This window comes from Agelaius phoeniceus, chromosome 21 (genome assembly GCF_051311805.1).
Source record: "Agelaius phoeniceus isolate bAgePho1 chromosome 21, bAgePho1.hap1, whole genome shotgun sequence".
NCBI lineage: Eukaryota > Metazoa > Chordata > Aves > Passeriformes > Icteridae > Agelaius > Agelaius phoeniceus.
In genome coordinates, this window is record NC_135285.1 from 5,662,887 (window position 1) to 5,689,947 (window position 27,061).

General features: G+C 47.1%; 1 protein-coding gene across 2 annotated transcripts in view; it reads left to right on the forward strand.

Moving 5' to 3' along the window:
• Window positions 1-6,447: 6,447 nt before the first annotated feature.
• EEIG1 (estrogen-induced osteoclastogenesis regulator 1) overlaps window positions 6,448-27,061 on the forward strand; it is a 36,945-nt gene continuing 16,331 nt past the window's right edge. The window contains exons 1-3 of one of the 2 annotated variants that reach the window (XM_054646595.2): window positions 6,448-6,658; window positions 7,947-8,638; window positions 26,930-27,050. In XM_054646595.2, coding sequence (XP_054502570.1) covers window positions 8,493-8,638; window positions 26,930-27,050 — 267 coding nt within the window. In that variant the 5' untranslated portion in view covers window positions 6,448-6,658; window positions 7,947-8,492. The remainder of the gene's footprint in view (window positions 6,659-7,946; window positions 8,639-26,929; window positions 27,051-27,061) is intronic. The other variant, XM_054646596.2, reaches the window with a different exon arrangement.

Sequence of the window (27,061 nt, forward strand, 5' to 3'; positions counted from 1 at the left end):
CAGGCTGTTTCAGTTCATTGGTGTGTGCAGAAGTGAAAATGAGTTTCTGACAACAACTTTGCAACACAGAATCCTCACTGTGAAGGGACCAAGGAGAGCTGTGAACAATCACAGGTCACAGTAGCTTTTCCTCTTGTTTGTGAATCTTGTGGCCTTGTATTTACATAATTACAGTCTTTTTCAAATAATAGCTTTTACAGACTTACCTTGGAGCACAAGTTATTTCACAGTGTCTGATGGAATACTGAAATACAGTAATCTCCCCACTGCTCAGAACATGCCACAATAGCCTAAAATAATGCTAGAAATACCAGCCTATGGCTTTAAATTGCAGTGTGCATTTTTTCAGTGACTAAGCACTTCAGCTGTGTTGCTTTTCTAGAGGACTAAACATGTTGCCATTGCAACCACACATTTTTCCTGTCTTTTCAGGATAAATGCAGAGCTGAGTCAAGCCAGCAGCATCCAAGCATGTGTTCTGTGTACAGATTTTTGTCTCATTAAAAAGATGTGGCAACATTTTAAATACAGGGTGAACTGTGCAATGAGGGGCTTGGTTGTTGTTCATGAAGCAGTCACCAAACTGGTGGGGACAGAGAAAAGGGTCCCTTAATGTTAAAACCAGGATGAATAGGTGAACAGGACACTGACAGGGCAAACAAGGACATGGGACATTCAACTGAACAACCAGCTGATGCCCAAACAGAACAAAAGCTAAAGAGGAATATTTATAGATGTTTATTTGTTCTCCTCTACTGTTCTTTTAGTACCTAAAGATTTGTATTCAACATCCAGACTGGGAAGGAGCCATGCAGAGATGTTCTGCCACAGGGTGCCTTGGACATGGGCGTGAGCAGCATCTTCGTGCCTGCTGGGGAAAGGGAAGTTTGGCAGGGGACTCTTGGTAGTGAGAAGAAAATATTTGCAGCCACGGAGGCAGCACCAAGCCACCGCTGCTCCTCTGGAGCACAGCTCCACCTGCGATGTGTGCGGTGCAGCCCGGCTTTCCAGGAGGTGGCACTGCGCGCCGGGATCCCGAACACCGCACCGGCCCGGGAGCACCCTGAGCTCCAGCCCTGGTGGGATCGGCTTGCACCCTCCGCTGGCAAATCTTTTCATGGCTGAGAGATCTGACAGGAGGAAATTCAAAGGGCAGAGCGCAGCAATGAGACCTGGAAAAGTCATGATGCCTGGGGACTCGAGCAGGTCCCTCTGCTTCCCAAAGACGTGGCAGAGGACACTGAGATGTCTGCCTTTGGGATGAATTCAATGCAGAACCGAATGGGCAAGGACAGGATTTAAAAAAACACAAGTCCTTCATTATAAGCAAAGGGACAGGTATTAAGGTTTTTTAAACAAGTTTTAGGGGGTGTTTTTTTGTTTTTTTTTTTTACATTTGTCAGTTTCCCACCACTACCATCACTGCATTGCAGTTCTGGGAGCAGATCCCCTCCGAGGGACAGAATGATTTGCCCCGCACACTCACCCAAATAACCTCTACTTCCTCCAGCACGATTTTAAAGTTTTCAAGCCTGTTTTGGCAAAGCATCCTTCTGGGGATCGTTTGTGGGTTTTTTCCTGTTGTCACGTGAGAGGTTGTTGCCAGCAAGTATCGTCAGCAGAAGGGTGTGAAAATTAAAGCATTTAATATTCTCTGTCTTGCTTGAAAGCACCTGATAAGAAACTCCATGAGACTGAGGAGCACAGCTTCCAGCCCATGTTTTGAGTGGCGGAATGAAGTCGGTATCATCTGCAAACGGGTCCCAGATGTGCAGGTGATTAACCCCAGGCAATCCCAGCGCCAGCAGGGACAGTTTCCTTCACCTCTGTCACCTGGGCCCCAAATTAGAGGTTGCTGTGTCAAGGGAGAACCACAGACCTACGGTTGCTTCTGATGTATTTGGGGTAACAGCGGCATTTGCAGGCAGTGGGGCAGACCAGGGCCACAGCCAGCAAGTCTCTTGTCCAGCAAACACTGAAGGGATGGAAGCTGGGCTACAGACACAGGATAGGGCTTGATAAACACAACAAGCCTTGAGGCAAAGCAGGTTGCAAGTCTGCAGATTTTGGAAGGGGCAAACAAGATCCAGTTCCACCCACAGACCTCACAGAATGAAGCGGAGAGCTCCGCTGCACATTCCCAGGACACACTGAAGCAGACATGGAAACCAGTAAACAAAAAAAGCCAGGCAGCTGGATTTTCAGGTCTAACCACATTTTTGAGGAAAGATTCCTCAAAAATGTGGTTAGACCTGAAAATTTCCAGATTTCTAGATTCCTGGGTTCCCTTTTTTCAATAACAGGATTCCCAGTGCTGGCAGGCCAGAAACCCACCGTGCAGGTGTGTCCTTTGCACATCCAACAGGAAACCCAGCCTGGCACAGAAAGTGAAACAGTTCCTGGCCTTTATGATGATGAGTTCAGTCAAATGTGGAACAAGTGAAAAACACAAGCGGGTCAAAGTGCAGCTCACAGCCTGTTATTAAGCTGAGAAGATGCAAGCTTGGAATAACTCCACACCATAGGATAATCCTGTGCAATGGAGATAGGTACCCATTCCCCTGACAGGGTTTCCATCTGCCTGCTTGCTACAGCTTGCACTGCTGTGGAGTCTGCACCCCCTGCCCCATTTTGGGAGCTCCCCAGCCTGGACCTGCCCCAGTTCTGGGGAAGGCACCCACCCACTGCAGCTCCCACCCACAGCTCTTTGGAGCAGGGCATTGCATCCCACTCACAGCCCCAAGAATGCATTTACAGCTTAAAGTGACTGTGATAATCTCTTTTTTTTTTTTTTTTGGATGATGAGGCTGAAAGCTCATTAAGGCCATTACAGCAGAGGCGACAGGTGTAACAGAGAACCATTACTGTGTTTATGCTGTTACAGCAACGTGTGTAATTTAGTTTTAAAACTTTAATCATTTGGCTGCCAGGACAAATGAATTAGTGTGATGATGCTTTCCAGAGGAAGATGCTGATGATGTAGTTTGCAGGGCTTGTGCATCTGGGATTCCCCTGGGATAAGAGATAGGATTTGAAGGCTTACCAAATGCATTACAGGATCTACCTCACTTCACCTCAGTGAGTTTTGTCCCTCCTGTATTTATCTCACCTTGTTTCTCCACTGCTGCTTTATCTCTGTCCTCAGAGCAGAGAGGAGGCAAGACAAGGCATGTCTGTTGGGGCTCACTCTCAGAGCACAGCGGTCCCAGCCCTGGCCAGCTGGGCACACCTCTCCAGGAGAGCAGAGGTGAGGCCCAGACTTAACTGCACAGCACAGACTGATAAAAATATCCCAGACTGATAAGACAGTGCCCTGAGCCAGCAAAAGTTGAGGAAGTGGTGGCGGCACTGGGGAGCGGCCTCAGGAAAGGCTTAGGTCAGGAAGAGCACAGGGCAGGGATGTGGCTGAGGCTCAGGGAGCAGAGGTGAGGTGGGCACAGCCATAGAGAAATCCATAGGATGTGAGTCTGGGATGAGCAGAATCAAAGCACCTTGGTCACACACATATGGCCCCATGGATTGCACCTGGAGCAGAAAATAATATAAAGCCAGAGGGATGGTGGATGGATGAAGATACCCTGCACCCACATTGCCTCTGTGGGAGGCTCAGACTAACCCATCCCCTCTGTAAACAGGAGCACTGTCCCTTTAAAACATGTGAATTTCTCCAGAAACAATTATGCAGCATAAACACAGCAAAATCAACAGGGTGAATTTTGAACTAATAAAGATTTAATCTCTCAGTCATGAGACTGGGTTTGTTAGGAAAATACACACATCCCTGAGACTGCAGCTACGGTTGCTATACTACACACTGCTCAGCAGCTCACTGGGCATTCTTCCAAATCCATTTATTTTTAACATCAGTCACATTATTCAATTAATTATAAAAACACTGAGGTTTTCAAGAGATGTTTCTGATAAAACTGCGAAGTAAATATGCGTGAGAACAGCAAGGATTAAAGTCTCTGTAAACTTCAGCATTTGAGGCTGTTGCTATAAACAAGAGAAGCCCTGGAGAAGGTTATTTACCAGAGTGAATCATAGCAGATAGCAGAGTCTCCTCCCACACCACACACAGGGATCGTTTGTCCTTTACCTAGGGATGGAAGCAGAGCATCCACATGTCTGTCAGCCATGTGCTGGGGCATGAGAGGTGCGAGAACTGGGCTGGATTCTTCAGATGCCTCTGGTATTTCAGCAGCACAGCTTGTAAATATCAAATATTTAGCAGGCTCTTTCCTAATAGGCTGGAAACAGAAATCAAAAAATACCAGCCCCTCTCCAGCAGTGCCTCAAAGCCTTGAAAACACCAGATAGGAATTGATGGAAGGATTCAAGCCTCACCTGTACCAGCAGCCTGTAAGCCCTGCTGTTTCCTGGTAACTCCTGGTATGTCCTGTGATGGTTTCACTGTACCAATACAAAATGTTTTCCCAGTCCAAAGTCTGTGTAAGCTTAACCTGGTAAGCAAAAATCATAATGCATTTGACTTGATCCAATTTTTCACTTTTATCCAAGAACATTTCTGTGTACTTTTCTTAGCAGACTCTTTTTTTTTTTTTTTTTCCCAAGGTTCACATTGTGGTGGAATTATTTGATAGCTCTGATATTGTCTGCATAGATGGCAGATTACAGGCAAGGAGTCTGGGCATCAAAGCCTGGCAGAGAGCAAGGACTCCCAGGCTTTCATCCAAGCTTTGCATATCAGCCTTGGGAACAGTCCCTCCCACATGAGCCTCAACTTCTCAGCCACAGAGGCTCTTGGGCAAACACCTAAATTTTAAATCCAGGCAAATCACGTTGATGATTGCAGCCTCCTTCAGGACAAGGAGAGACATTTTGTTCTGCTTGCCCTTAAAGGATGGAATCCAGCCTAACCAGGGATCCCAGCCGCAGCGCTGGACGCAGCAGCAGCAGCACATAATAACAGGGAGCCATTTTGATGAAGGGATGTGCCCGGCTGGTTGCCACATCTCACTTGTGGAGGGTGAGATTCCAGCTCTGGGCCCTGCCTGGTGCTGCTCCCCAGGGCTCTGTGGTACCTGGGGCTCCCTCCTGCTCCAGCCAGCCCAGGCACTGCTGGCCTGACCCACAGCCACGCTGTGCTGCCCTGAGGGGACAGCATGGCCACAGCGCTGAGTGGCCCGAGGAGCCGTGTGCCTGCAGCCCGTGGGACACGCTGAGGAGAGGGATGTCACAGGAGCTGCTTGGGCACTGGGACAAGCTCCTGGCTGTCAGGAGGATGCAGGGAGGACGTCTGTCACCAAACCACAGAATGGGTCCACAGTGGGTGATCTGGCCCCATCTTCCTGCTCAAGCAGGGTTGTCACAGACATATTTTATGAAAAATCCTTTTGCCAGGATCTTTTCTCCTGAGAAGCTGAGAAGCTTCAGCTTCTCCATGTTTTGCTGCTTTAGAATGTGATTTGGAGAATTGTTTACCCAGCATGTGAAATTGTTTTTACTTTATGACCAATGACAGCCACCTGTGTTGAGGCTGTGAGCAGTCACAAGATTTTATTATCATTCCTTTCTATTCCTTTCAAGCCTTCTGATGAAATCCTTTCTTCTATTCTTTTAGTATAGTTTTAGTATATAATATATATCATAAAATAATTAATCAGCCTTCTGAAACATGGAGTCAAGATTCTCATCTCTCCCCTCGTCCTGGGACCCTTGCGAACACCACCACACAGGGTCATCCCAGAGCACGTGGCACAGGACCATGTCCAGACGGTTCTGGATTATCTCCAGTGAGGGAGACTCCACAACCTCACTGAGCCAGTGAGAAATCACTGCACAGGAAAGAAGTTCTTCCTTATGTTCAAGTAAAACTTCCTGGGCATCGCTTTCTGCCTATTGCCTGTTGTCCTTGTGGTTGGCACCATTGACCTGAGCCTAGCTTCATCCTCTTGGGACTCCACTTTAGGTAATTATACATATTAATGAGGTCCCCTCTCAGTTGTCTTCTCGAGGCTAAACAGGCCCACCTCCCTCAGCCTTTCCTCATAGCAGAGATGCTCCAATTCCCCAGTCATCCTCATTGCCTTCCGCTGGACCCAGTTCCAGGAGCTCCTTATGTCTCATGCCAGATGACTCTGCCATCACCTCGGCGCAGGCAGGGACACCCCAACGGCAGGTCTGTGCCAGCTGGGGGCTGCTCAGCCTGCAGAGGGGCTCCAAGACACCGTGTGAGGCGGGAAGCCCGGCGCCCCAACTCCCGCTGAGGGGACACCGAGGACCCCGCTTCCCGCCCGCCCCCTCAGGCAGGGGGCGGGGTTTGTCCAAACCGACAGCCCTCTCCTCCAATCCTCGCGCTCTTTTCCCCGCCCCGTGCCGAAACAACCAATCACTGCCTCGCAGTGCTCAGCCCGCCTCCTTGCTGCTGTCCAATCGGGCGGTGCCGCTCGCGTTCTCTCGTCTCGGGGGAGGGCGGGTGTTACGTGCCGTCGGTATTCCCGAAGCGCGGCGGCGCCGCTCTCGCCGTGCGCTGCCCGCGCACCGCCTGCGCTATCGGCGTAGCGGCCGCAGTTGGCGTAGCGCGGGTAGAGGCGGCCGTGTCGGGGAGCGGCGGCCGCCGTGCGAGGAGCGGGCTGGAGGAGCGGGCAGGGCCGGGCGGGCACCGGGCCGGGACCGCGCCGCGACCGCGCCGCAGGTCAGTGGAGGGCGCTGGGAAGCCGGCTGAGACCTTCCGTAAGGCAGCTGGTGATGGGGGGCCGGGAGAGGGGTGAGATAGGGCTGCACTCGGTGTACGGGCTGGGAAGGTGCTGAGACCCGGCTGCAGCTCGGTGCTCGGGCTGTGGGGCCGGAGCGGGGCTGCGGCCCGGGCATGGCTCGGTGCTTGGCCCCTGGGGCCGGGCTGCAGGGCAGTCGGGGGTTCGGAGGGCCGAGAGGTGGGCTAAGATCTGGGCAGAGCTGAGTGCCCGGCTCGGACAGAGAGCTGGGACCTGGGCACAGCTCAGTGCACAGCTCAGTGCCCGGCTCAGACAGGGAGCTGGGACCTGGGCACAGCTCAGTGCACAGCTTGGACAGGGAGCTGGGACCTGGGCACAGCTCGGTGCACAGCTTGGACAGGGAGCTGGGTCCCGAATACCATTCAGTGCGTGCCCCCGGAGTGCCAGGGGACAGGCTGTGACCTCACAGTATCCAGGGCTGAGAGCTGGCAGCAGTGTGGAGCACTGACCTGCCTCCTCGCTCTGCTCCAAGGTTTCTGCGGGACAGCGGAGCCCCCGTGGAGGTGCCCGGCCCTGGCAGAGCCGGCTGGGTTCTCCCTCAGCCACCGGGCAGGAGAGGGTCTTTAACCACCCACCCACCCACGCAGGCAGCTCCTAGAGTCAGTGAGGATTGTTTACTGCCCGGTGCTCATAACCTTGTCCCTTTGAGATGTTAATCAGCTCCTGCCTCCCTGGTTTAGGTGTTTTGTAAATGTGTAACGAAATCGCTGTCTGCAGCCCCAGATCTGAACTGTGCAGGGCACAGCTCAGTGCAGAGCCGGTGGGAAGGCAGCATTCCCGGTGGGCCTGGCCATTGGACAGCCAGATGACCTGATTTGGTTGTTATGCTGTGTAATCTGGAGCAGGCTGCTTGTTTTTTTCCCCCTCTCTGCTGCTTTCTCCATTTATAAGATACAGGTGCTAACACTTAGGGCTGGTTTGGAAATGCAGGAGAGAAACATATTTTGCATTTCTTGAGACGGCTTTTCCTTCCTCTTGTTAGACTGCACATTAGAATGATCTTGCGCTGTAAACTGCTTCTAAGTATGATGACTGAAAATAGAGCAAATTTTTATTAGCTGCTTTGCAAAACAGAAATTACAAGGAGGATGACAACAGTGAAGCTTGCCCTAGGCAAAAAGGGGAAAGAGGATGTTGGGGCTGGACTAATTGGGGCCATACCTCTTCAGACTGGAATGAGTCTGGACTGAATATTACCTATCCAAACAGGTTTTAGAGCAGGAGGAGTCCAAAACTGGCTGGAACTAATTTACTCATTTCCCTCCCAAAGGCTGACCCAAAGACCTGTATCAAAGAGTTGCACAAGAGATAGAGACTGGAAGCTCTTTGAATGTGCTGCCCGAAGAGTTAAGGCCTCTCCTGGGACTTGAGATGACTTCTCACAAGAGATGCTTTCAGGAGGGGCTGTGCTGAAGACAGAGCACTGCAGCCTCTAACTGGGACAGCTCCTGCTGGTCTGGAGCTGAGACCCAACTTCCCTCCCTCCCTTTTCCCTTGGAGATGTTGCAGAGATTTAATCTGACCTCTTCCTGCTCACCTGAAGCCTGCCGTGGCGATGACCCCACAGCCAGATCCGACCACCAAAGAGAAGAGAATCGTGCGTTTGAGGCTGGGCCCTCGTTGTAACTGAACTGGAATCTATCCCTGCTTCTGCTCCCACAACGACTGCCCTTCCTCTGCTCGTCTGTTTGTGCTGTGAGCCACTTCTCCCTGATCTTGTTTGGAATTCCTGAGCTTTCCACGCTGAATTTGCCCATGGCTTTCTTGATGAAGAAGAAGAAATTCAAGTTTCAGACAAGTTTTACTCTAGAGGAGCTGACTGCTGTCCCCTTTGTCAATGGGGTTCTGTTCTGCAAAATCAGGCTGCTAGATGGAGGAGACTTTGCTAGTTTATCTAGCAGGTAAGACCCTGTCTGCAGACTTGCTGCCTGGCTGTGCTTCTTTCCCTGGTTATTCTTCCCTTGAATGGTTTAGCATATGGCAACCACTTGCTTACCCCTTGATGGGATTTTAATAGTTCTGCTGTAGGGCCCCACATGCCCTTTCATTCCCCAGAGCAGGGGAAGTGCATAGCTGAGAGCTCTGAACCTGGGTGGTGTTGGCTGATTTGAGCTGGATTGAATTTTTCAGAGGTGAGGGGAGGGAGTGGGAGGTCACTCTGAAAGGGGATTAAATCCTCTCTTCTCTCTCCCCCTCCTCCTTGCCCAAGTTCTCACACACTGTTTCAAACCCTGTTCTGTATTGCCTTCATGCCTTATTTGAAACTTAACTCTGTAGGAAACTATGTCTAAGCAAATCAACCCTTCCCGACTGTGCTCCCCCCTTTGATACTGAATTTCTCTTCTTGGTAAGGGTGGAAGTAGTTTGTTTTGCATTGTAAATTGCTGTGCAAGGGAAAACTGCTGCCTGCAAAGTTGTCAGTGTTAAAGACCCAGTTTATCTCCTTGAACTGATGCCATTGCATTTCCCACTTCAGAGCAGCAGTGTTTTCTATGTCATGTTGGAATCCTTCTGCTACACGTATTATAAGGTTCTGCCATCCTCTGTTGGCATTTCTCTGCCTCCTTCAGGCAGGTCTGTCCCTACTCTTGTTACTAATTGCTAATAAAAACTTGTTTTGTTTCCAACTATGCACACAGATTATCACGAACACTATGCAAACACAAATTCCATAACAGCCCAGACTTGCTTTCTGCTTCAAAATATGAAGGAAGCCTTCAGTGGCTTTCAAAACTTGTTTTTTTACTTTGCTGAGTGACTGCTCAGTTTTAAAGGCACAGGATTAATTTGTGCTAGCTGTTAACTGCTTTATCCCAGGACTAAAGCCTGCTTGGGTCTGGTTTTCCTCTTTGTAGTGCTTTGTACTGGAGCAATTTCTCATTTCAGGAGAGAAGATTTTATTGGGCAAGCATAAAACATTTCTGTCTTGCAAACAGAAGTGTTAGGGCAGTGCTCAAAGCTTGGGTTGTTTTTTTTTTTCCAGAGGCACAATACAAACTCATCTGAAGTCCATAGAAGCTGAGGGTGTGGAACACCTCCAGAAATGGACTTTGAATTAATTTCTCTTTTGAAGAAAATCTATCAAAAGAGCTTTTCCTTAGTGTTCTCCCCTGGGGCTAGATCCTTGGGTTTGGTGGAAGCAGTTTATCTAAGGAATTCAAACAGTATGTGAACTTGGAAAGAAATTAACCCTTCCGCTTCCTGCAATAAGTGGCACTGGAGGGTGTCTCAGGAAAAGCTGTGCAGGGAAATGTCCATCTCCCTCTCCTTGCTGTCCCTGACAGCAGCTCCTGGGAGCCACCCCTGGGGTTTGCTGGTGCTGCCAGCCGTGTGGGTTGTTTTCTGAGCTGGCTGGGGTTCAGTAGTTCGCTCAGCGTTGCAGATGTGTTCCAGCACCAAAATCAACTGTAATTCAAAACCAAACACATACATAGCTCTGAAACGAGCAAAGGCAAAGAGGGCTGGGGGGTTTCCCGCCTTTCCAACCTGTCTGTGCTCTAACTGAAAGCACATGGAAACCTGTTCCTGCTTGAAAAGTTATGGGTCTCAGTGGTATTGAGTCATTTGACCTTTTCCAAATATTTTTTCCCTGTTGCAGTTAGAGAAACTTCAGGAGGGATGAATTTCCAGAAGAGTTACTGTGTGGAGAGGCTCCCAGGTCATGCCTCGGCTTTGCTCTGTGCTCCTCTCTTCATTTCTATCACCTTTTTGATACTCACTGGGAAAGGTGAAAGGAAAGGAGATACTGTATATGTGTTCTGTTAGAAATCTATAAGTTGTTTAGAGTTTATGATTGTTTCTCTGAAACCAACCACTTCCAAAACTGATTGGGTTTGAGGTTGTAATGTCTGGCAGGTAATCTCTTGTGAGCTGCTTGTGTCCAAAATCTGGTGTTTGCTCTGCAATCGATTTGGGCTTCTGTGATCTGGGCTATCTGGAGGTCTGTGGCTGTGATTGAGCTGAGCTGTAGCTCTTCATGACCATGAGTTTTCACAGAACTGGCCTGAATAATGTGTCCCCTGTCACCTGGAGTCTGTAAACTGAGGTTAGAAGTAGGTATAGGAACTTTTCACAGGAAACATTAAATCAGTTTTTGTAGTTGTCTTGTGGAAAGAGGAGTGTGTTATACAGGAACCTCCAGAGACAGATTTTTCAGGTTATTTACAATAAGCTTACTTGACACCTCATGCATGTCTGTGGCAGGAGGTGGGAATATGAAATTCCCAATGAGTTCCAGGTGACACTGGGATCATTTTGACCTGGGGGCAAGGCAGAAGGAGCAGCCTGTGCTGCTGGCTCCCATCAGCCTGTCCTGGTCCAAGTCCAGCTCAGCCTGGGTTGCACATACAGAGCTGCCAGAGCCTGGTGCTCTGTGTCTAGTGGGACACACACTGGGCTGGGACCCCCTTCCCAGACTGCTCACTCTTTTGCCTGGAGGGGAACCTGTCTGAAATGTGTTATGACTAAATGCTCTTAGGAATTCAAGGATGTCTGGAAAAGGTTCAGGTCCTGTCAGCACATTTAGCTTTGGGGATCTGCCTCTCTTGGGTTTTCTGGTTTGTTTGGGTTTTTTTAAATTACTGTTTTCTTGCACGCAGGTACTCTTATTTCAGTCTTCCTATGCTCAGGCCTTGCCTTAAATTATAGGTACTTTAATGACTAAAGTTTCAACTGCAAGTATCTTTTGGCTTGTCCTTTCTTCTCCCTTTGTAAAGTTTCCTTAGGCTGTTAGGGACTTCTGAAGAATAAAACTCACAGGTTTCACTTTACAGTGCTCTGTGTTAAAAGCATCTGTTGTGTCTGTGAGTTTATCACCTTGCAGTTGGATTACAAAAGTTGGGCATCTAAAAGGCATCTGAGCCAGGTGTAGGCCAGGCAGATGCTGTATTTCTCAATATATTGAGAAGTACCAATATATTCCTTGAATATTTTTAATCCAGATACTTAAATAGCACAACCACCAGTGAATTCAGTTGCCTCCCAAGTATGTTTAAAAATAGCAGGCACAGAGAAGTAGGGATGTATTCATGGCAACCGTTTTTGTGGAGCAGGTGGGCGGCTGCATTTTGTACCAGTCTGAAGCTTTCTGGGGGGTGGTGCAGCTTTGTTCCTAGAGAGATGAGCCAATAAATTCATCAGGCAGTATCCCATCCATGGCTCAGCACAGGCAGGAGCCTGGGTGTCCAAAGGAGTGCCTAAAGCTACAGGCTGATGTAGTAAGTTCATGTACATCTTTGGGTATCCCAGAAGAGGAAGACTCAATTAAATTCCCCTTCTCTGCTTACAGTTCATGTTGAGTGACAGCCAGATGCTCTTTGCTTGCTGCTGAGTGATTTCTGGCTCTGTGTTGGCAGCGAGCGTTGCTGGCACACAGTGTGAAGGAAGTGGAAAGCCAGGTGTTATCCACAGACTCCTGACACCTCATCCTACATTGTTCTGTTAGCCTGCCAGGAGTTTCACTCTGGTATTTCTGGATTTGAAGGAAGGGATTGTACTCTGAAAGGCCCTGTCTGACTCTAGAGGAAAGACTGTTTCGCATGAGTTGAGCAGCTTTGAGGGCATTTCCCACCTTCCTCATTGTCTTCTGAAGGCACCTTACACTGTATTTTTTTTTTTGAGACCATGCTTTTCCAAGCATCTGCAGCATTTCAGCTTGGTTTTCTGATCCTGGCACTCATTGCAGCAGTTTGAAACAATGACTGTAGCTTGTCTCCTGCAGCCCTGCCCTGTTTGCATGTGGGCTGGATCTGGGAAGACCTGACCCTGTTGGGGTGGTCTGACCTCCAAGTGTGTCAGTGCTGCAGCCTGAGCCCACAATGTTCTTAGCCTTGCAGTTTTTAATTGAGTCACTATGAAAGGCCATTTCCTGCACTGCGTATTTGATTTATTTTTTGGGGGTGTAAAGCTTCATCCAGAATACCAGAGAAACACTGATATTTGGGAAGGCACCTCACACTGACAGCTCCCTGTGCACTGAGGTCAGCTTTTGTGTAAGTGTGGCTCTGTCATCATCGTGTAGGCACAAATGAGCTGAAGCTGCTTGCTTTTGGCAGCTGGTGGGATAAAAAGCATCATAATGCCTTAGTGATAAACAGAACTTATTCACTACTGTGGGGCATAAATAAAGGAGTAAAACATTGCCCTATTAATACAGGGCTGGTGATTCAAAACATTTTGTGAAGGGAGGTGCAAGTTGTGCCACCTCCAGAATGCAGCTCTTGGTGGTGGGAGTTAGAAATCAGCTACTTCACTATCTTTACATAAATAGTCATTGTGCCTGACACTTCAGGTAATTAAGCTGACCATGTTTAGCTTTTTCAGACCGGAAAATCGTTAGCTGTTTGTTTAATCAGGGACTGAAAGACTGGTTCAGCCTGGTTGAGATCTGAATCTTGGCTACTCTTTGCCTTAAAAAGCAAAGGTTAGGTAACTAAATACTTTCTTCTGGAGTCCTCAAGAGGAAAGAAAACTGGCTGTAGTGAAAAGGGGATCACTTGCTGAGTGCTGCCTTTTGATTCCAGTGGGATTGTCACAATTTAGTAGAGCAAGGAACTTGATTGTGACTTCAAACCATTCTCCCAGTTCCATATTTTAGGACAGTATGTGCTTGGCTCTATCCTCTGCTAGGGCATGTGGTGTGTTAAGGCATTTTAAAGATACTTTTGTTGCAAATGTGTCTGGAAATGCAGACCTTCCCTACATGTACAAATACTCCTATTATACAGATCAATAGACTTAGTTTTCATGTTCCAGAGCAGCTTCACATAACATCCTTCCTTCCTGGCAGAGCCTCAGGAATAGGCTGGGGGTGTTAATGGAAAAGTGATTTGAATACAGCCTCTAGAAGTGATTTGCAATAAAACGTGACCTATTTCAAGATTATATTCAAGCATAGTACCTGCAGTGCCTTGCATTCTGAAACAAATACAGAGAAACTAGACAGCAAAGATGACAAAAAGGGGGTTCATTGCAGGAGTGCAGCTAAATGTAGGTGCAAGTTGTGAGAGCAGAAGCAGTGAATGAGGTTTAACCTCTCACAAGTTGAGAGTGTTGGAAAAATTGCAGAAGTGTTGGAGCACCGCAAAGTCGCCGGCACAAACCATTTTAAGTTGTGCTTTGAGTTTGCAAAGCACTTTTAGCAGCAGCCTTAGTAGCAGCCTTTCCTGGCCTCTGGCTGCTACACCTGCAGGGTGTGACAGATGCTTTGGAGCAGGCTGATTTGCTTTGTGCTGTGCTTGCCGCTTCCTGTCACCGGTCACCGCATCGAAGCCTGTCACAAGACTGGCAGGATTACATTCAAACCTTCCTGCCATGGGGGCTGTATCCTGTTGGGTAAAGAACAGTCTCTGTTCATGGCCTGGCTCTGTCCTGGCTGCTGTGGCTGAGGCAGAGGCTGCTCTGCTGACCAGAAGCTGTGATGTGAGGCGCTGTAAGCGATACGCTGTGTGTGCAGCATCAGTAAATACGGTCAGATACAGGCGGCTTTCAAACTTCCCCCTCAGCGCCGACTCTGAGCTGGCATTGCTTTGACAGCTGACTCTTAGCAACAGCCTTATCTGTGTGACTTAAGCAGCCCTTGGCCCAGAAAAATTACTCACTGAAAATTAATGTTCTACTGGGAAACCGGGGCTCTGTGGCCCACTTAATTTGCAGGGTGACAACACCATCAGTTCTGGCTGAGAATCAGGGTAGGTAGGTGAGAGTGGCCCTGTTCCTTTAAGGCATGTATTTTTTTTCCTGAAATACAGAGAAGGACCTAAAGGGCTTCCAGTCTCTTTATTCTTTGTGCTCTTGAGCTGCCATTAGTGTTGACTCTAGCTTTGTAGCTGAATTTCTGAGGAATTCAGGCGTGCCTTGGGCAGCCTGTGGTCTCTCTGCACAGCAGTTGGTATTTTAATAGGCCATAAGTTGCCAGTGGCAAGTTGTTCTGTTACCAGTCTCTAGATAAATGAGGCAGGTACAGATTTTTTTCTTAGTATTATTTTATTGCAGGAAACTACATCTGGTAGTGTTTCAGGAAAGAGGCCGATGTCTTCTCAGATCAGAAACCTCCCTCACTTCAGGCCTGGCAGTGTGGGTTGGAGAACTCTGCAGCATCCACCTGTGTGTGTGGCTCTGTGAGGCCTCATCCGTGCGAGGACAGGCGGATGTGGCTCTGTGTGTGACCTCCCTTCTTCAAACAGGATATGTTCTGCATCCTCTGTGGGCTGCCAGCTCTTCACTTGCTTGCAGCCTACTCTGAAATGGATCAGAAATTATTTCATAGCTGGGGTATTTTTTAATAACCAGAAGCCTTTAGAAATTCCCTGGACCAACATTTGGATCTGCTTATTTCTTCTGTAGCATCCTGTGACCGTGTGTCAGTAATCCATGTTGTAAAGGTGATCATTTCAGGTGTTATTTCAGGATGTGTCAGCCCACCCCAGTACCAGCTGCTTGCCCTGCAGGGTGAGAGACTTTATTTTTTCCCTCTTGCAGTTTATTCATATTGTGCCAAGTGCACTTGCTGGGAGACACGATGCACGTCGCTGTTGTAACTGCGGACTTGGCATCACGATCCCTCTGGTACCATACAGTGGGACTCGGCCTCTCATTTTAGTGCCTGGGTTTGAAAGGCACTTCCCACTAGACAAACAGTTGTGCCAGTGTTCACTGCATGAACAGCCTTCTTGTTTGGTGTATTTTTAATCTGATGAGCAAGAAAGGGAATTGTTGTGCACGATTCGAAATCGCTGATTGTCACGTGCTTCACATGGGTCACCCCTGTGGCTCAGTGGATTAGGCCAAGGAGCTGGGGTGGAGTTATGGGGATGAGGAAGACAATGAAGAGGAAGCACATGGAGACTAAAGGATTGGGAGGAGGCAGGTGTGGGAGAGACAGGATGTTCTACATAAGCAGTAGCACATATAGAGGCCACACTCCCTGCGGATAGCGAGTAGCTGAGCTGGCAGGAGAGCAGGATTATGCCTTTCCTTTGGCTGGATTTATCCTACCTCATTGGTGGGAGGAGGCCTTGAAGGAGGTCCCATGTTGTAGTAGGAGATAGGATGAAGCTAAAAATACTTTTACTGCTGTATGCTGTACTTTAAATAAGAAATTAATTCTGTCTGTTCAGCCTGAAAGCACCATCAGTGCTTACATGGGAGGAAGGAAGAGAGTGTGTGCATTTACTGTCCTGGAAGGGCTAGAAAGCTGCAGCACTAATTAGTAATGCAGCTTTGGAGACCTGAAGAGGTCATGTGGTTGGGTTGTCTTGTTCTCTGTCTGGTCACTTCTGTTTCCAGTCTTTAAGGGATAATATTGTTCATCAAAATAAAAATGCAGATGGCCAGGAGAGGAGGAAGGAAGCACTTCTTTGGAAAAAAAGCCTGGCGTAGGGAATTTTTTTTTACCTGGTGTTGTGTCAGACTTTGAGGCTTTATCTATGCTTGAGACAGCAGAGGTGAGGTGGGTATGGCATCATGGTGTTCAGTGGGTTTTTGTTTGCATCTGTGTAGGCTGAGGAGAGGGTTTCCAGTCTAGTTGTGTTTCCATCATGCCTATTTCTCCTGCTAGCTCCCATTCTTCCCATCCTCACTTAGGCTGTGCCTGCATGTCAGAGAATGTGAGGGAGGCCTGTGGGATATTTATAATTCAGCAGTTTTTCCAGAGCTGTTAATGCTCCATTGCTCTGAGATGAAGCAATCCCATTTGCACTTAGGCAGCCTTGCTGTAACCAGTCAGCCCTGGCTGGTGCAGCCTCCTGCCTCCAGACTGAGCAGCAAGGCTGAGCAGAGGTAGTCTGCTTGCCTGTGTTACAGATTAATTATGCAGTAACCCCTCTGCAGGAAGCTTTGCCTGGCTTCTGTCAGTGGCCTGTTCTGGTAACACCAGGATATTGCATCTGTATAAATGTCAAATTCTTTCAAGCACAGTGCTGCTCGTTTGTACTTCAGGAGCCTGCAGTGCTCTTTGCTGCAAGGGAAACTGTGCTGTGGAGGAGTGAATTTCCTACAACTGTTGCTGTGCTTTGCTGCCTTTCTGCTTTGTTGAACACCCTTTTTGTGCTGGATGGGGAGTAGCTGATGTGGCTCCTGTTCTCTTTAAGGTCCATTTCTGATGTAGGTTTGTAGTGATGACTTTTCCTGCTGTAAGTGCAGCTACATCTGTTCTCTCAAAACAAGCCTGTTGTTTTCCCTCCAGAAGTGATGCAGTACATCTCCAATGTCATTTGCTCTCAGCAGGGGAGAATCAAGAGAGCATGTCTGAATACAGCTTGTGGTGACAGCCACACAGGAGGTAAAGCCTTGCTGATCCTCAGAAACCTGTTCCTGCAGTGGGATCCTATGCTCACATCTCCCAAGGCCTTAACCAGCACTTGCTGCTGGCACTAAATGCAGAGCTCTCCCAGATTCTGCTTTTAAACAAGATGTAATTTATGAAAGTACCTTTCTCTCATTAGGACAAGTGGCACCATGAGATATTGGTCGTTCTTAGAGAATTCTGTTTGTCTGCAGCTCTGGCTCCAGAGGAGAAAAATCAGTTCTAGTTGCTGTGTCTCAGACCCTTTTATCTCCCCTCTTGCTGGCTCTGACACTGAAACTGGGGCAGAAGGGAAGGGAGAGTTGGGAGAGGCTGAGTTAGGAGTCCCAGCCCATCACCACTAGTACAGTGTTGAGTCAGGGGTCAACAAGCTTTGCTCAGCAGCCTCTTCTCATCTGCAAACCTCTCCTGCTGAGTGGCCTTTTTGCTGATAAACACCAGCAGTGATAGATATTGATGGAGGGGACAGAGGTTCAGGGAAAACATGTTTGAACCTTGTCCATAAAACCAGTCACCTGGTTTGTCCTGCTGAATGGTGCCTCTACAAAGGAGCCATCCCAAAACACCTGTGTTGGTCCTGGAATGAAAAAGTTGCTGTTGATATATTAAAGCCCTTCTCCTGGGCTATTGTATTTGTTTTGAGTAAATGTGTACTCTATAGAAATGACTCATAGGGAAACACGTCTGAGCATGGCTGGGTGTTACCTCTTGGGTAACTAAACCCACATTTAGCACAGGGTTGACTTGAGGCAGCTTATTTACTGAAAGACTCTTCAGCATGTTCGAGCCAAATTGCAGTGATGTTACATCATACTTTATTAATGAAATTATTCCAGAAATGAACTTGGCCTCATGTGCAGGTTAATTTGCACTATAAAGACCTCTCTGGTACAGCTACGTTGGCAAACTCTCCCAGCTGAAGCAGGGTTGATATTGGCAAAAAAGTCACTTAACTATTCTGGCATCATTATGTCTTCACGTGCCCTAAACCTGCCTTAGAGGCAAAAACATTTGTGTCTGCACACCACTTGTGTTAGTGATGCTGTTCCTAGTCTTGTGTTGATTCCCTCTGAGTTTTCATTTGCCATTTTTACTGTCCCAGCAAAGCCTGGGCCTATTGAATTGACCCATGTCTGGATTTTTCTCATATTTGGGGGCAAGTGTTGCTTTTTTTGTTTGTTTGTTTGTTTTTTAAGGTAGCTTTTTTTTCTTTATAAGTAGCTTTTTCTTCATAAGAACATCTTGTGTCCAAAGCTAGCTTTCTTAAAATACAGACTTGTAGCCATGTCTTGTGCCCTGTGAGGTGGGCACATTATCAGAGTTCTCCTTGGTGGAGTTTACATTGCTGCCTTTCTTCACTGAGAGTTTAAATTTAGTCAGCAAAATCCAAATCTGGAATCTCTCAGAATGACAGCTAACACTTAGGGGATGAAGAAAGTTTATAAATATACACCAGCAATGGATAATCAGCAAATCTTCATTTTACATCTGTGCTCTGCCAAAAGTGAAAAGGCTTTCAAGAAAAGCCACGCTGTGATACAGAAACACATATTGGCTCAGAAATTTACTGTATTCTACCTTAATCTTGTAAGCATCTGTACAGAGCAAACTTCAGAGTTTTTCTGAAGTGTTTGGGACCTTCTGAAACTTTAGGTCCTCAATCTGTTAGAACCAAAGGGGAAATTTGAATTGTGATTGTCTAAAGGGCCAACAGGCCCTGGAAGAGTTGGGATTTTCTTCACCCTGTTTTAAATTTTGTGGAGTTTACTATACAGTTGTTGGTAATGAGCCTGAACACCCCTCCTTCTGTGCCTTCCACCCCCCAGTAGCAGGGAATTCTCTCAGCTTGGTTTTTTTCATGTCCCTGTGAGTCTAGCTGGCTGGATGGGAGGCGTAGGTTAGAGTTCATAAGAGGTAACTTGGTTAAGTTGCCCTCATGCCTGTTTTATGCACATTTGATTGTTGAGTGGTTGTAGTTGTGGAATGAGATCTTAGAGGTATTTAGGCCCTGAGTTAGACAAGTTCTTCAGTGTGGTGGGTGTGAGCTGCAAGGTAGCACAAAGCAAGAGGAACAACGTGTGTGAGCCAGGCTGGGACCACTGGCACACAAAGCCCTGAGTGTGGAGCTGGTGGCCGACCTGGGCAGACCTGCTCTGGTTTCTTCTGGAAGTTAAACGCTTGTGGGTTTGCTTCTGGGAGGAGAGCACTGGTGGTGGGCTTGGCAGCCTGGCACATGGCTCATTCTTGGCTAACCCAGCTCCAACAGAGTCTATCAGAACAATGGAAGTAGGAGTTGTGGGGTGACTCAGTGCATGATGAGAGTTCAAAAAAAGCAAATGCGTCTTTCAGCATTCAATACGCACGTTATTACAGACTTGTGCTTTAGTAACTGACTCATCTATCCAGTTATTCCTTTCTTTACACTTAGGAGTTTGGTAGTTCTTTGCTTGTGATGTTTTTGCTCCTGGCACACATCCCTGGCCTCAGACCAGGAAGAGCTCGTGCTCTGTAGATGTGGCAAGAAGTCCTTGGATATTTGTTGCTTTGGGTTGGTCTGCCTTAGCACAGTGTGTAACAATAGATTGCATAGCATTTACTGTTACACTCCCTTCTTGGATTTGTTTTCCTGATGTCCAGCTTTTCTTCTGTGCTTCCAGATGACAGAATGTAAATTACAAATACCTCAAAGCAGAGTGGCTCTGCTGGGCATGTCCAATCTTTAAACTGCCATGTACCCATCCTTTGCTGCTTGAAGCCAAGTCTGTTAGAATTATTTCTCCATGCTTTCTCCCTGTTCCACCCTTGCTTACCCTTCCAAAACTTATTGGACTTGTTCTATAACTTAAGTTCTAAAGGGTCATTTTTCTGTGACTTACTTTCTCCATTTGGCACAATTTTTGTTTCCTTATGAAGCTTTTCCTGTAGCACTTGGTCACCAGCTGCATGTGATTTTTTTAATAACCTCCATTGTTTCATTTCTTATAGCATTTTAACATAATTCATGTTAGGAGGAGCTTAATAGTTTTAAGATTTAGATACAAGGAGTGGTTGGAAATATTTTTTCTAGAATAACTCCCAGTGGTTTGAGAAGCCCTGAATGTACTGGAGAGCCTGGCTCCCTAGTGCAGTGATCTGGAGTACATGGGATGTGCTGCACTGGAAAGCTCTTGCCTGTGGGACATAGAGCATGAGGTGCAGCATTTCATGTCTGTCACTTCCAAAGACACGTGTCTGGGTTCATGTGACTGGAGTGCAGACATAACTGAATTACTTTCAAGGAAGCTGTTAATACACAACTAGGGATGCTGATGCTGGAGGGTTTTGTTCTGGTGATTGACTGACTGCCACTCCCATTCTCCAGGAGGAATTATCACTTCCTGGCTTGTGCTGGTGGACCTTCATCAAGACTGATCACTGCCCTGGAGGGAACTGTAACACACAGTTCCAAAAATGTGCTTTTCAGAAATAGGCTTTTCTGGAAATAAAGATGGTTAAAACCATCAAAAGTCAATCCCTTGCCTGCTAGATACCTGCTTACTCCTAAGGATGATATCTAAATCATTCTTTGAATACTGTTTTTATTTCATGCTTGCCTTATTGTTTTTGCTCCAGTTCTTTCCTCAGCTGCCTTTCACATACTCAGTGCTGTCATCATCGTCCCCTGTCCCCTAGTGAAGCTGCTTTGACTGTTCCTTAGCTTGGTTTCTCAGTTGTGGCTGGAGTTTCTTCCATTAGCTTTTTTTGGTTTTTTTTCTTTTTCCTGTACATTTGCCATTAATCCTTTTTCCTGTATTTGTCTCATGTCCAGTCAAGTAGGGATTAGGCAGCCTGTGCTCTTAACTGCATCAGTGGAATCTGGTTTCCTGAGCTGACTTTCCCCTACTCTTCCTTCCCTGTTCACTCCTCCCCAGCTGCCAGTGAGCAGCAGGAGTGGATATATGTCCATCTCCTGCTGGGAGACAGCAGGTGAAGCCCTGCAGAAGTTTTGGAGCTTGCCTTGTTCTCCCTCAAAAATGTTGGGTTGTGCAATTGGCTCATTTTAAAAGCATTGGTGTACATGTTTAGCATTTAGGGAGCCTTTCCAAATCACTGCTCAGGTGCAAATGAAGAACTGAACAAGTGTAAGCTGATGCCACAAGAGAGATGAGGGTGGCTGTCCTTCTTCACCCTGGGCCGTTGGAATGGGTTTGCTGGGAGTTCAAAAGTTAATTTTGTGAGTAGCTTGGTAGATGCAGTGACCTTACTGCTGAACCCTTGTTTAAAACACTTGCAGTGAAACATCCAAATAAGACTTGTTTCAAATGACAAAGGCTTGCTTAGTTCTCTCAGTAACACAGTCTGCATCATCTGTCTCTGAGCCATTTTTCCATCATAACTGCTCATGTCTACTGAACAACAACCAGCACTTGTCAGCTGGAGAATACAGGGTTGTTTGCAGAGGGGGACACGTCCAGCTCCTTGGGCTGGCAGTTGTTCTGGCCAGTGATGTAAGCTCAGGCACTGCAGAGTGACTTTATTGTTGGGAGTTCCCTGCAGCCCTTGCCCTGCTTCTGCTCAGGGAAGGCAAAACCCCTCTGTGTAAACTTGCAAGGCATATGTCAGCCCCCAGGTTAGTCTAGGATTGCATACATTGTGTATCCAGCTGGTTTTAATGATGTCCCCCAAGGGATATGGTGTGTCACTTCTCAATTTTCCTGGCATGTGTTCCCATTGAGCTTCCCAGCACCTATTGCTACGTTGTGTTTGCTTCTGCTTTCCTACCTGTGCTTGACAACAAAATGGAGCAGATGCTGGCAGCCCTAAGCTTCACTGATGTGACCTGTTCCTGTGGCGGCTGCCCACAGTGCATTCTCCTCACTGTGCATTCTTCTCCTTTTCCTTGCCAGGCATCTGGATGGCAAAGCCTCAGAGCTGTGTTTTTCTTTAATAACGTGTGTACTGCCATGAAGTGCCCTGTCCTAAGCCCATTATTTGGAGATAGCTGCAGGTTCTGGATTGTAACTCTAAAGCAGCTAATGGCTAAATGAGGGCTTGCTTTGTATTACACATGTATGTTCACCCACTTTTGCAATTCCTGTGTTTTATAGGCAGTGATTAGGCATTGTTTGTGGCAGGACCTGCTGTGTTTGTAGGATGGGATATATTTTGGTGTGCTGTGAACAACGGGGTGTTCTGGTTCCTGAACATCCTAGCAAGTCAATTTCAAAACACGCTTTTCAGGGATTTTTCCTTGCACTTGGCAAAGGTGTCTCCTGCAGCTTTGCTCTAGATAACCTAGTTAAAATAGTAACTGTCTTCTCTGGAGCAAAATGCAGGATTGTTCTAGGCTTTTCCAAGCTATGGGAGTGTCAGTGATTCTGCTCTAATTCAGCCTTTGGAAGGGCTGGGGATTAGATGGGACTGTTTTAACTGTGTCTCTGCAGATGAAAGCAGAGCTCTGTAAAGAAATGGTGTAGAAGATGCCTTTCAGGTGCAATCTGCTGAAATAACATGATATTTTGTTTCTCTGTGACTGAGGGGATTGTACCTGCATTGCAGGGATTGTGTTCCCTTACTCCCCGAAAGACACACTGCTGGTGTGTGTCAGGGCCCCTTGAAGAGCTGTTTTTCACTGCACTTAAAAGAATCTGAGCTGGGAGTTGGTTTGGCAGCCTCTTTAAAATGGTATTATCTCTCCTGTGCCTTATCTGATAAGATGCTGCTGCTCCTGCTGCAGTGGTGAACCAGGGAGGAGGATGTAGGTCTGCTGAGAGAGGGATTAGTTCTGCTTGAAGGCTCTGACACAGATCCACATCTCAGAAGGGGGACAGTGAGCATGTGGACTGAGCATCAGAAATAGGAAAGGTTACCCTTCCCCTCTGTGTAAGGAGGAGGAGTAAATCTGAATAAGAAGCTCTTTGTGTGTGCTTATCTCTACTGCCCCATTTAGCCTGAGGTTTCCCCACATTTGCCCCATGCATGAAACATCAGACTGAGACACATTGCTCTAGTGAAATGTTTGACATTAAAAGCTATTTTTTTGTTGCTGCAGCCCTTTCAGTAAGGCTGTGGCCTTTTTATGACACTGTCTTATGTGTGACAACTGCCATAAAGCAGGAGTGAAACATCTGCTTTTCTAAATGCTTCAGCAAGGCAAAAGTGTTTCAGGGGGTGGTGTGTTGGAAGGTTGATACCCACAGCTCAGCTCTGAGTCTGTAAATAGAAGTTTTAATCTCTGCTCTAGTGTTTCATTAGCTGGGTTTTCATGTGGGAGAGAGGTTCACAGTGTAGCCCAAGATAGCATGGGTTGAATATGTGGCCTTTTTCTAGAACTGTTTGCTTTACCAGCTTGAATTCAGAGTGCTGGTCTGTCCATGGCACTCACACCACAGCTGGGAAACATCTCTTCTTTAAGGCCTGTTTGTTGTATGTTTTCTGCCTGTCTCCAGAGCTGTGTGTGAGATCTCAACCCAGAGTGGCCTTGGAGGCTTCCCTGAGTGTTTGCCTCTCCAAAATCAGGCAGGGCAGTGGGTCCCTGCTGTGCATCATTCCCATCGCCTGACTCTCACCATGCTATGGTGAAGCATCTTCCAGCTGCTCTTTTCCTGGTGAATCTTCTCTTGAGAGGTAGAAAGAGGGATGCAAAAAGCTCTTCCTTGAGCTGGAGGTAGATGAGCAGCTCCAGGATTAGAAAACCTCACAAAGCTCTTTGCAGAACTCTGCTTTTCACAAAAGCTGCCACAGGATTGCACTGGTTTATTCTGAGGAGGTATATTTAGGTCTGGAAAGAGTAATTACACAGCTTTGAATAAGTCTGAAGTCAGAAGAGGGCAAAGCTTAGTTTGGCAGGGATTCAACCTTCTGGGAGTTTTTTTGCAAAATGATACAGACAGCTTTTTTTAAATAAAACTTCTGAAGATCCGTTAAATTGGCACCTAGACCTGGCATTGGTGTGAACTATTTCTGGTTCTCCAAATACAGAGCGAAACTTAAAATTAGACACTTCTGGTTTTAAGCTGTTCATTTCTCCTTTACTTTTAGTTGCCTTGTGATTAGGATGAAAGAAAATTTCCCTCAGTGCAGCCCTCACCATGCTTCTTGGGTGTTTTTTTTTTGTTTCTGTATGATGGTTCATAATTGTACATCAGAGAATATTCCAGGGCTATATACAAAACTGCTCATCATCTCAGTTCTCCTTTTTTTTTTTGTCCCTTTTTTAGTGTTCTCTAATTACCAGCCTAACTTGAAGGGAGGTGGGTAGGCAAAGCCCATTTCTTCTCCACCATGCCATCTTTTGGAAATGTGGAACTAATTTTTTAGTGTTCAGTTTGAAACAATAGAGCTGTTGCTTGTTTGTCTAATGACACAGATCCAGCCCCCACCCTTTAAAATAAAAAACCAAAAAAGGTTGAAATTCATTATCGAATGATTGTGAAACTTGTGACTGGAAAACAGCTCTGGATTTTGTCTTATAAACTCCTTCTTGCCATGTGCAGACTGTTCCAAAGGCACAAAACCCCTAAGCTGTGTGTGCACCTGCAGCTGAGGTTCATGATCACAGTGCTGTGGGTAACATAACACCCCCAAATCCTTTTCCTAATCCCCTGCACTGTGTGGTATCTACAGCAGTTCTGGAAAGCCAATGTACATCCTTAATAAGAAGCAGAATGTCTGTTAGAGGAGCTTAGGCTAAAGGCAAATTAGCTATGGAGCTCTGGATTGCTAATCAGTACTTTTTACCACGTTTGGAAGTAATTAGCCTTCATTGGACTTAGCAGCATCCAGCAGATGCTTAATCATGGCTGCATTGAGAAAGGAGCAAGAACTCCTGAGTAAGGAAACTCAACTCACATGCTGGAGCAGCTCTTGATCCCACTGGGGCTCCTGCAGCTCTGGGAGCCAGGGATGGGCTCTGGGAGCTGGAGGGAGCATCCCTGAATGCTCTTGTCTGGTCAGGGCTGGGAGCAAGGTGTGCTCCAGTGTGCTGCTGGCTGACTGAACAGCTCTCACTTGTAGCTGCCTCCCAGCAATCCCTTGGAGCTCTGGTGTCAGTGGTAGCTTTAGCATTAGCTTTGCTTTCTAGAAAATAGCAGTTCCTTTCCAAAGGTGACTAATGCTCCTAAAATATTCAGTGTTTCCTGCATCCCCCTGTACCTGCCTTGCATTCACAGGTGGTTTTCCATTCTGTTGCATACCTTTTCTCATCTGTATCTTGAGTTTTTTCTTCCTTTAGGCCATTTAAGATGCTTATTATTGAGGCAGGTTTAAGGCACCCATATTTGAAATGTAGCATGCTTAATTTGGCTGGCATGGTGAATATTTTATTACAGACAAAACCTTTTTAATCCCTCTGGATGTGTTTCTTCCTCCTGTCTGAGAGAGCTGGGGTGAGTTGAGTGAAGTAATGAGAACCAGATCTCATCTTGAATTAATAATCCCCGATTCAAAGGTATTTTTGGCACTTAGATGTCTCACTTTTTAGTGACTTCAGTAGTGAGCCTGAGTTCTGTCTGGAAGGGATTTAAGTTCTCTACCTTGAAGGAATTGTTGCCTTCTGTTTTCTCTTGTTTTAAACAGGGATGATCAGCCTTTATCTGCATTACAGAGGATTACAGGTTTCAGGTTTTTGTCAGTTACTCCTTTTCTATTCTCTGTGTCTCCCTTGCTTGGCACATTTGGTCCCACAGGACATCTTGGAGGACCAGCAGGGACCTCCTGGCTCAGGATTGAGTCCCTGGCTCTGTCCCCTTGGGCTCACCTCGAGGTTGCCCTAAGGGAATGTGAGCCCCAGCTTCTTCCCTTCCTTCCCAGGAAGAGTGGAGACACTACCCAGGCTGATCACTCTCCCCTTTGCCACCAGTCCCTTTGGCCTGGCTCAGATGGTGGGAAGCCTCCCTTTCCCTGCTAAAGCAAACAGTTTATCAGCTGCCCTTGCACCTTTGTCCTGTGCTAGGAGGAGAGATAAGAGTCAGACTTGCTTGCTCACAGCTGTCAGCAGTGCCTTCCCTTCCTCCCCAGCCTCATCACTTTGAGAACTGCACTGGCTGAGGGCCAAGCTCTGAGCCTGTAGAGGCTCAGTAGGAAAGGAAACTAGAGCCCTGTGGAAGGACCCACACACCTTGTTTCCAGGTTCCTTTGAATCAGCTTCCTTGGAAAGGTAAAATCCAGCTTCCCCTGAGGGCTGTGTGGAAGCCAGAGCTGTAGCTGAAGTGATTCCTGCACTCAGGAATGCTTCTTCTCTTCTTCCTGCAGGCTCAGGCTGTGCCAGAGCCATGTGTTCTCCACTCAGCCTGGAGATCATGATGGTCTGCTCAGAAGCTGTGCAAGCAAAACCACCTTTCCCCTGGCTAAGCCCCTGCAGGATTTGGAGCAATGTTTGCTTGGTGTGACCCTGTCTGCTTGCACCAGGAGCATTTCCACATGTGTTTTTGTCCTCCTTTAAGCTGGCCATCCTCGCTGGCTTAGTGCCAGCCCGAGGAGCAGGGAAGGACAGGCCATCCAGGACACAGAGCACTTTGCTGTGCAGAGGCTGTACAAACAGACATGCTGGAGGGAGATAAGCTTGTGAACCTTCAGCCCAGTTCAGGTGTGGAGATTTGCTCCATGCAGGCTGGACAGAGAATGAGCTAAACCGGCTGAGCAGGAAATGTCAGAGCTTGGGAGAGTTTTGAAGGCAAATTCTGTTGATGAGATGATTAGTATTTCTGTAACCTGGGTGGATTTTACCTGTATTGACTAGTGAAAAGTTTGATGCTAACCTAACACCTTTGTGTGGTTCGGTTTCAGGTGAAGCAAGCTGCTGCAGAGGATCTTTATGGGCTAGGATGCCAGTCATTAAAAAAGATACTTAATAGCTGCTCTTGATTTGGCTTTCTACGTTTATTTGATTTTTTTTTTTCCATTCTCCCAGAGAGGAAGTTCAGGAAAACTGTGTCCGCTGGAAAAAGAAATTCACCTTTGTGTGTAAAATGAGTGCCAACCCTGCCACAGGGCTCCTGGACCCCTGCATCTGCCGAGTGTCTGTCCGCAAGGTGAGCACCCA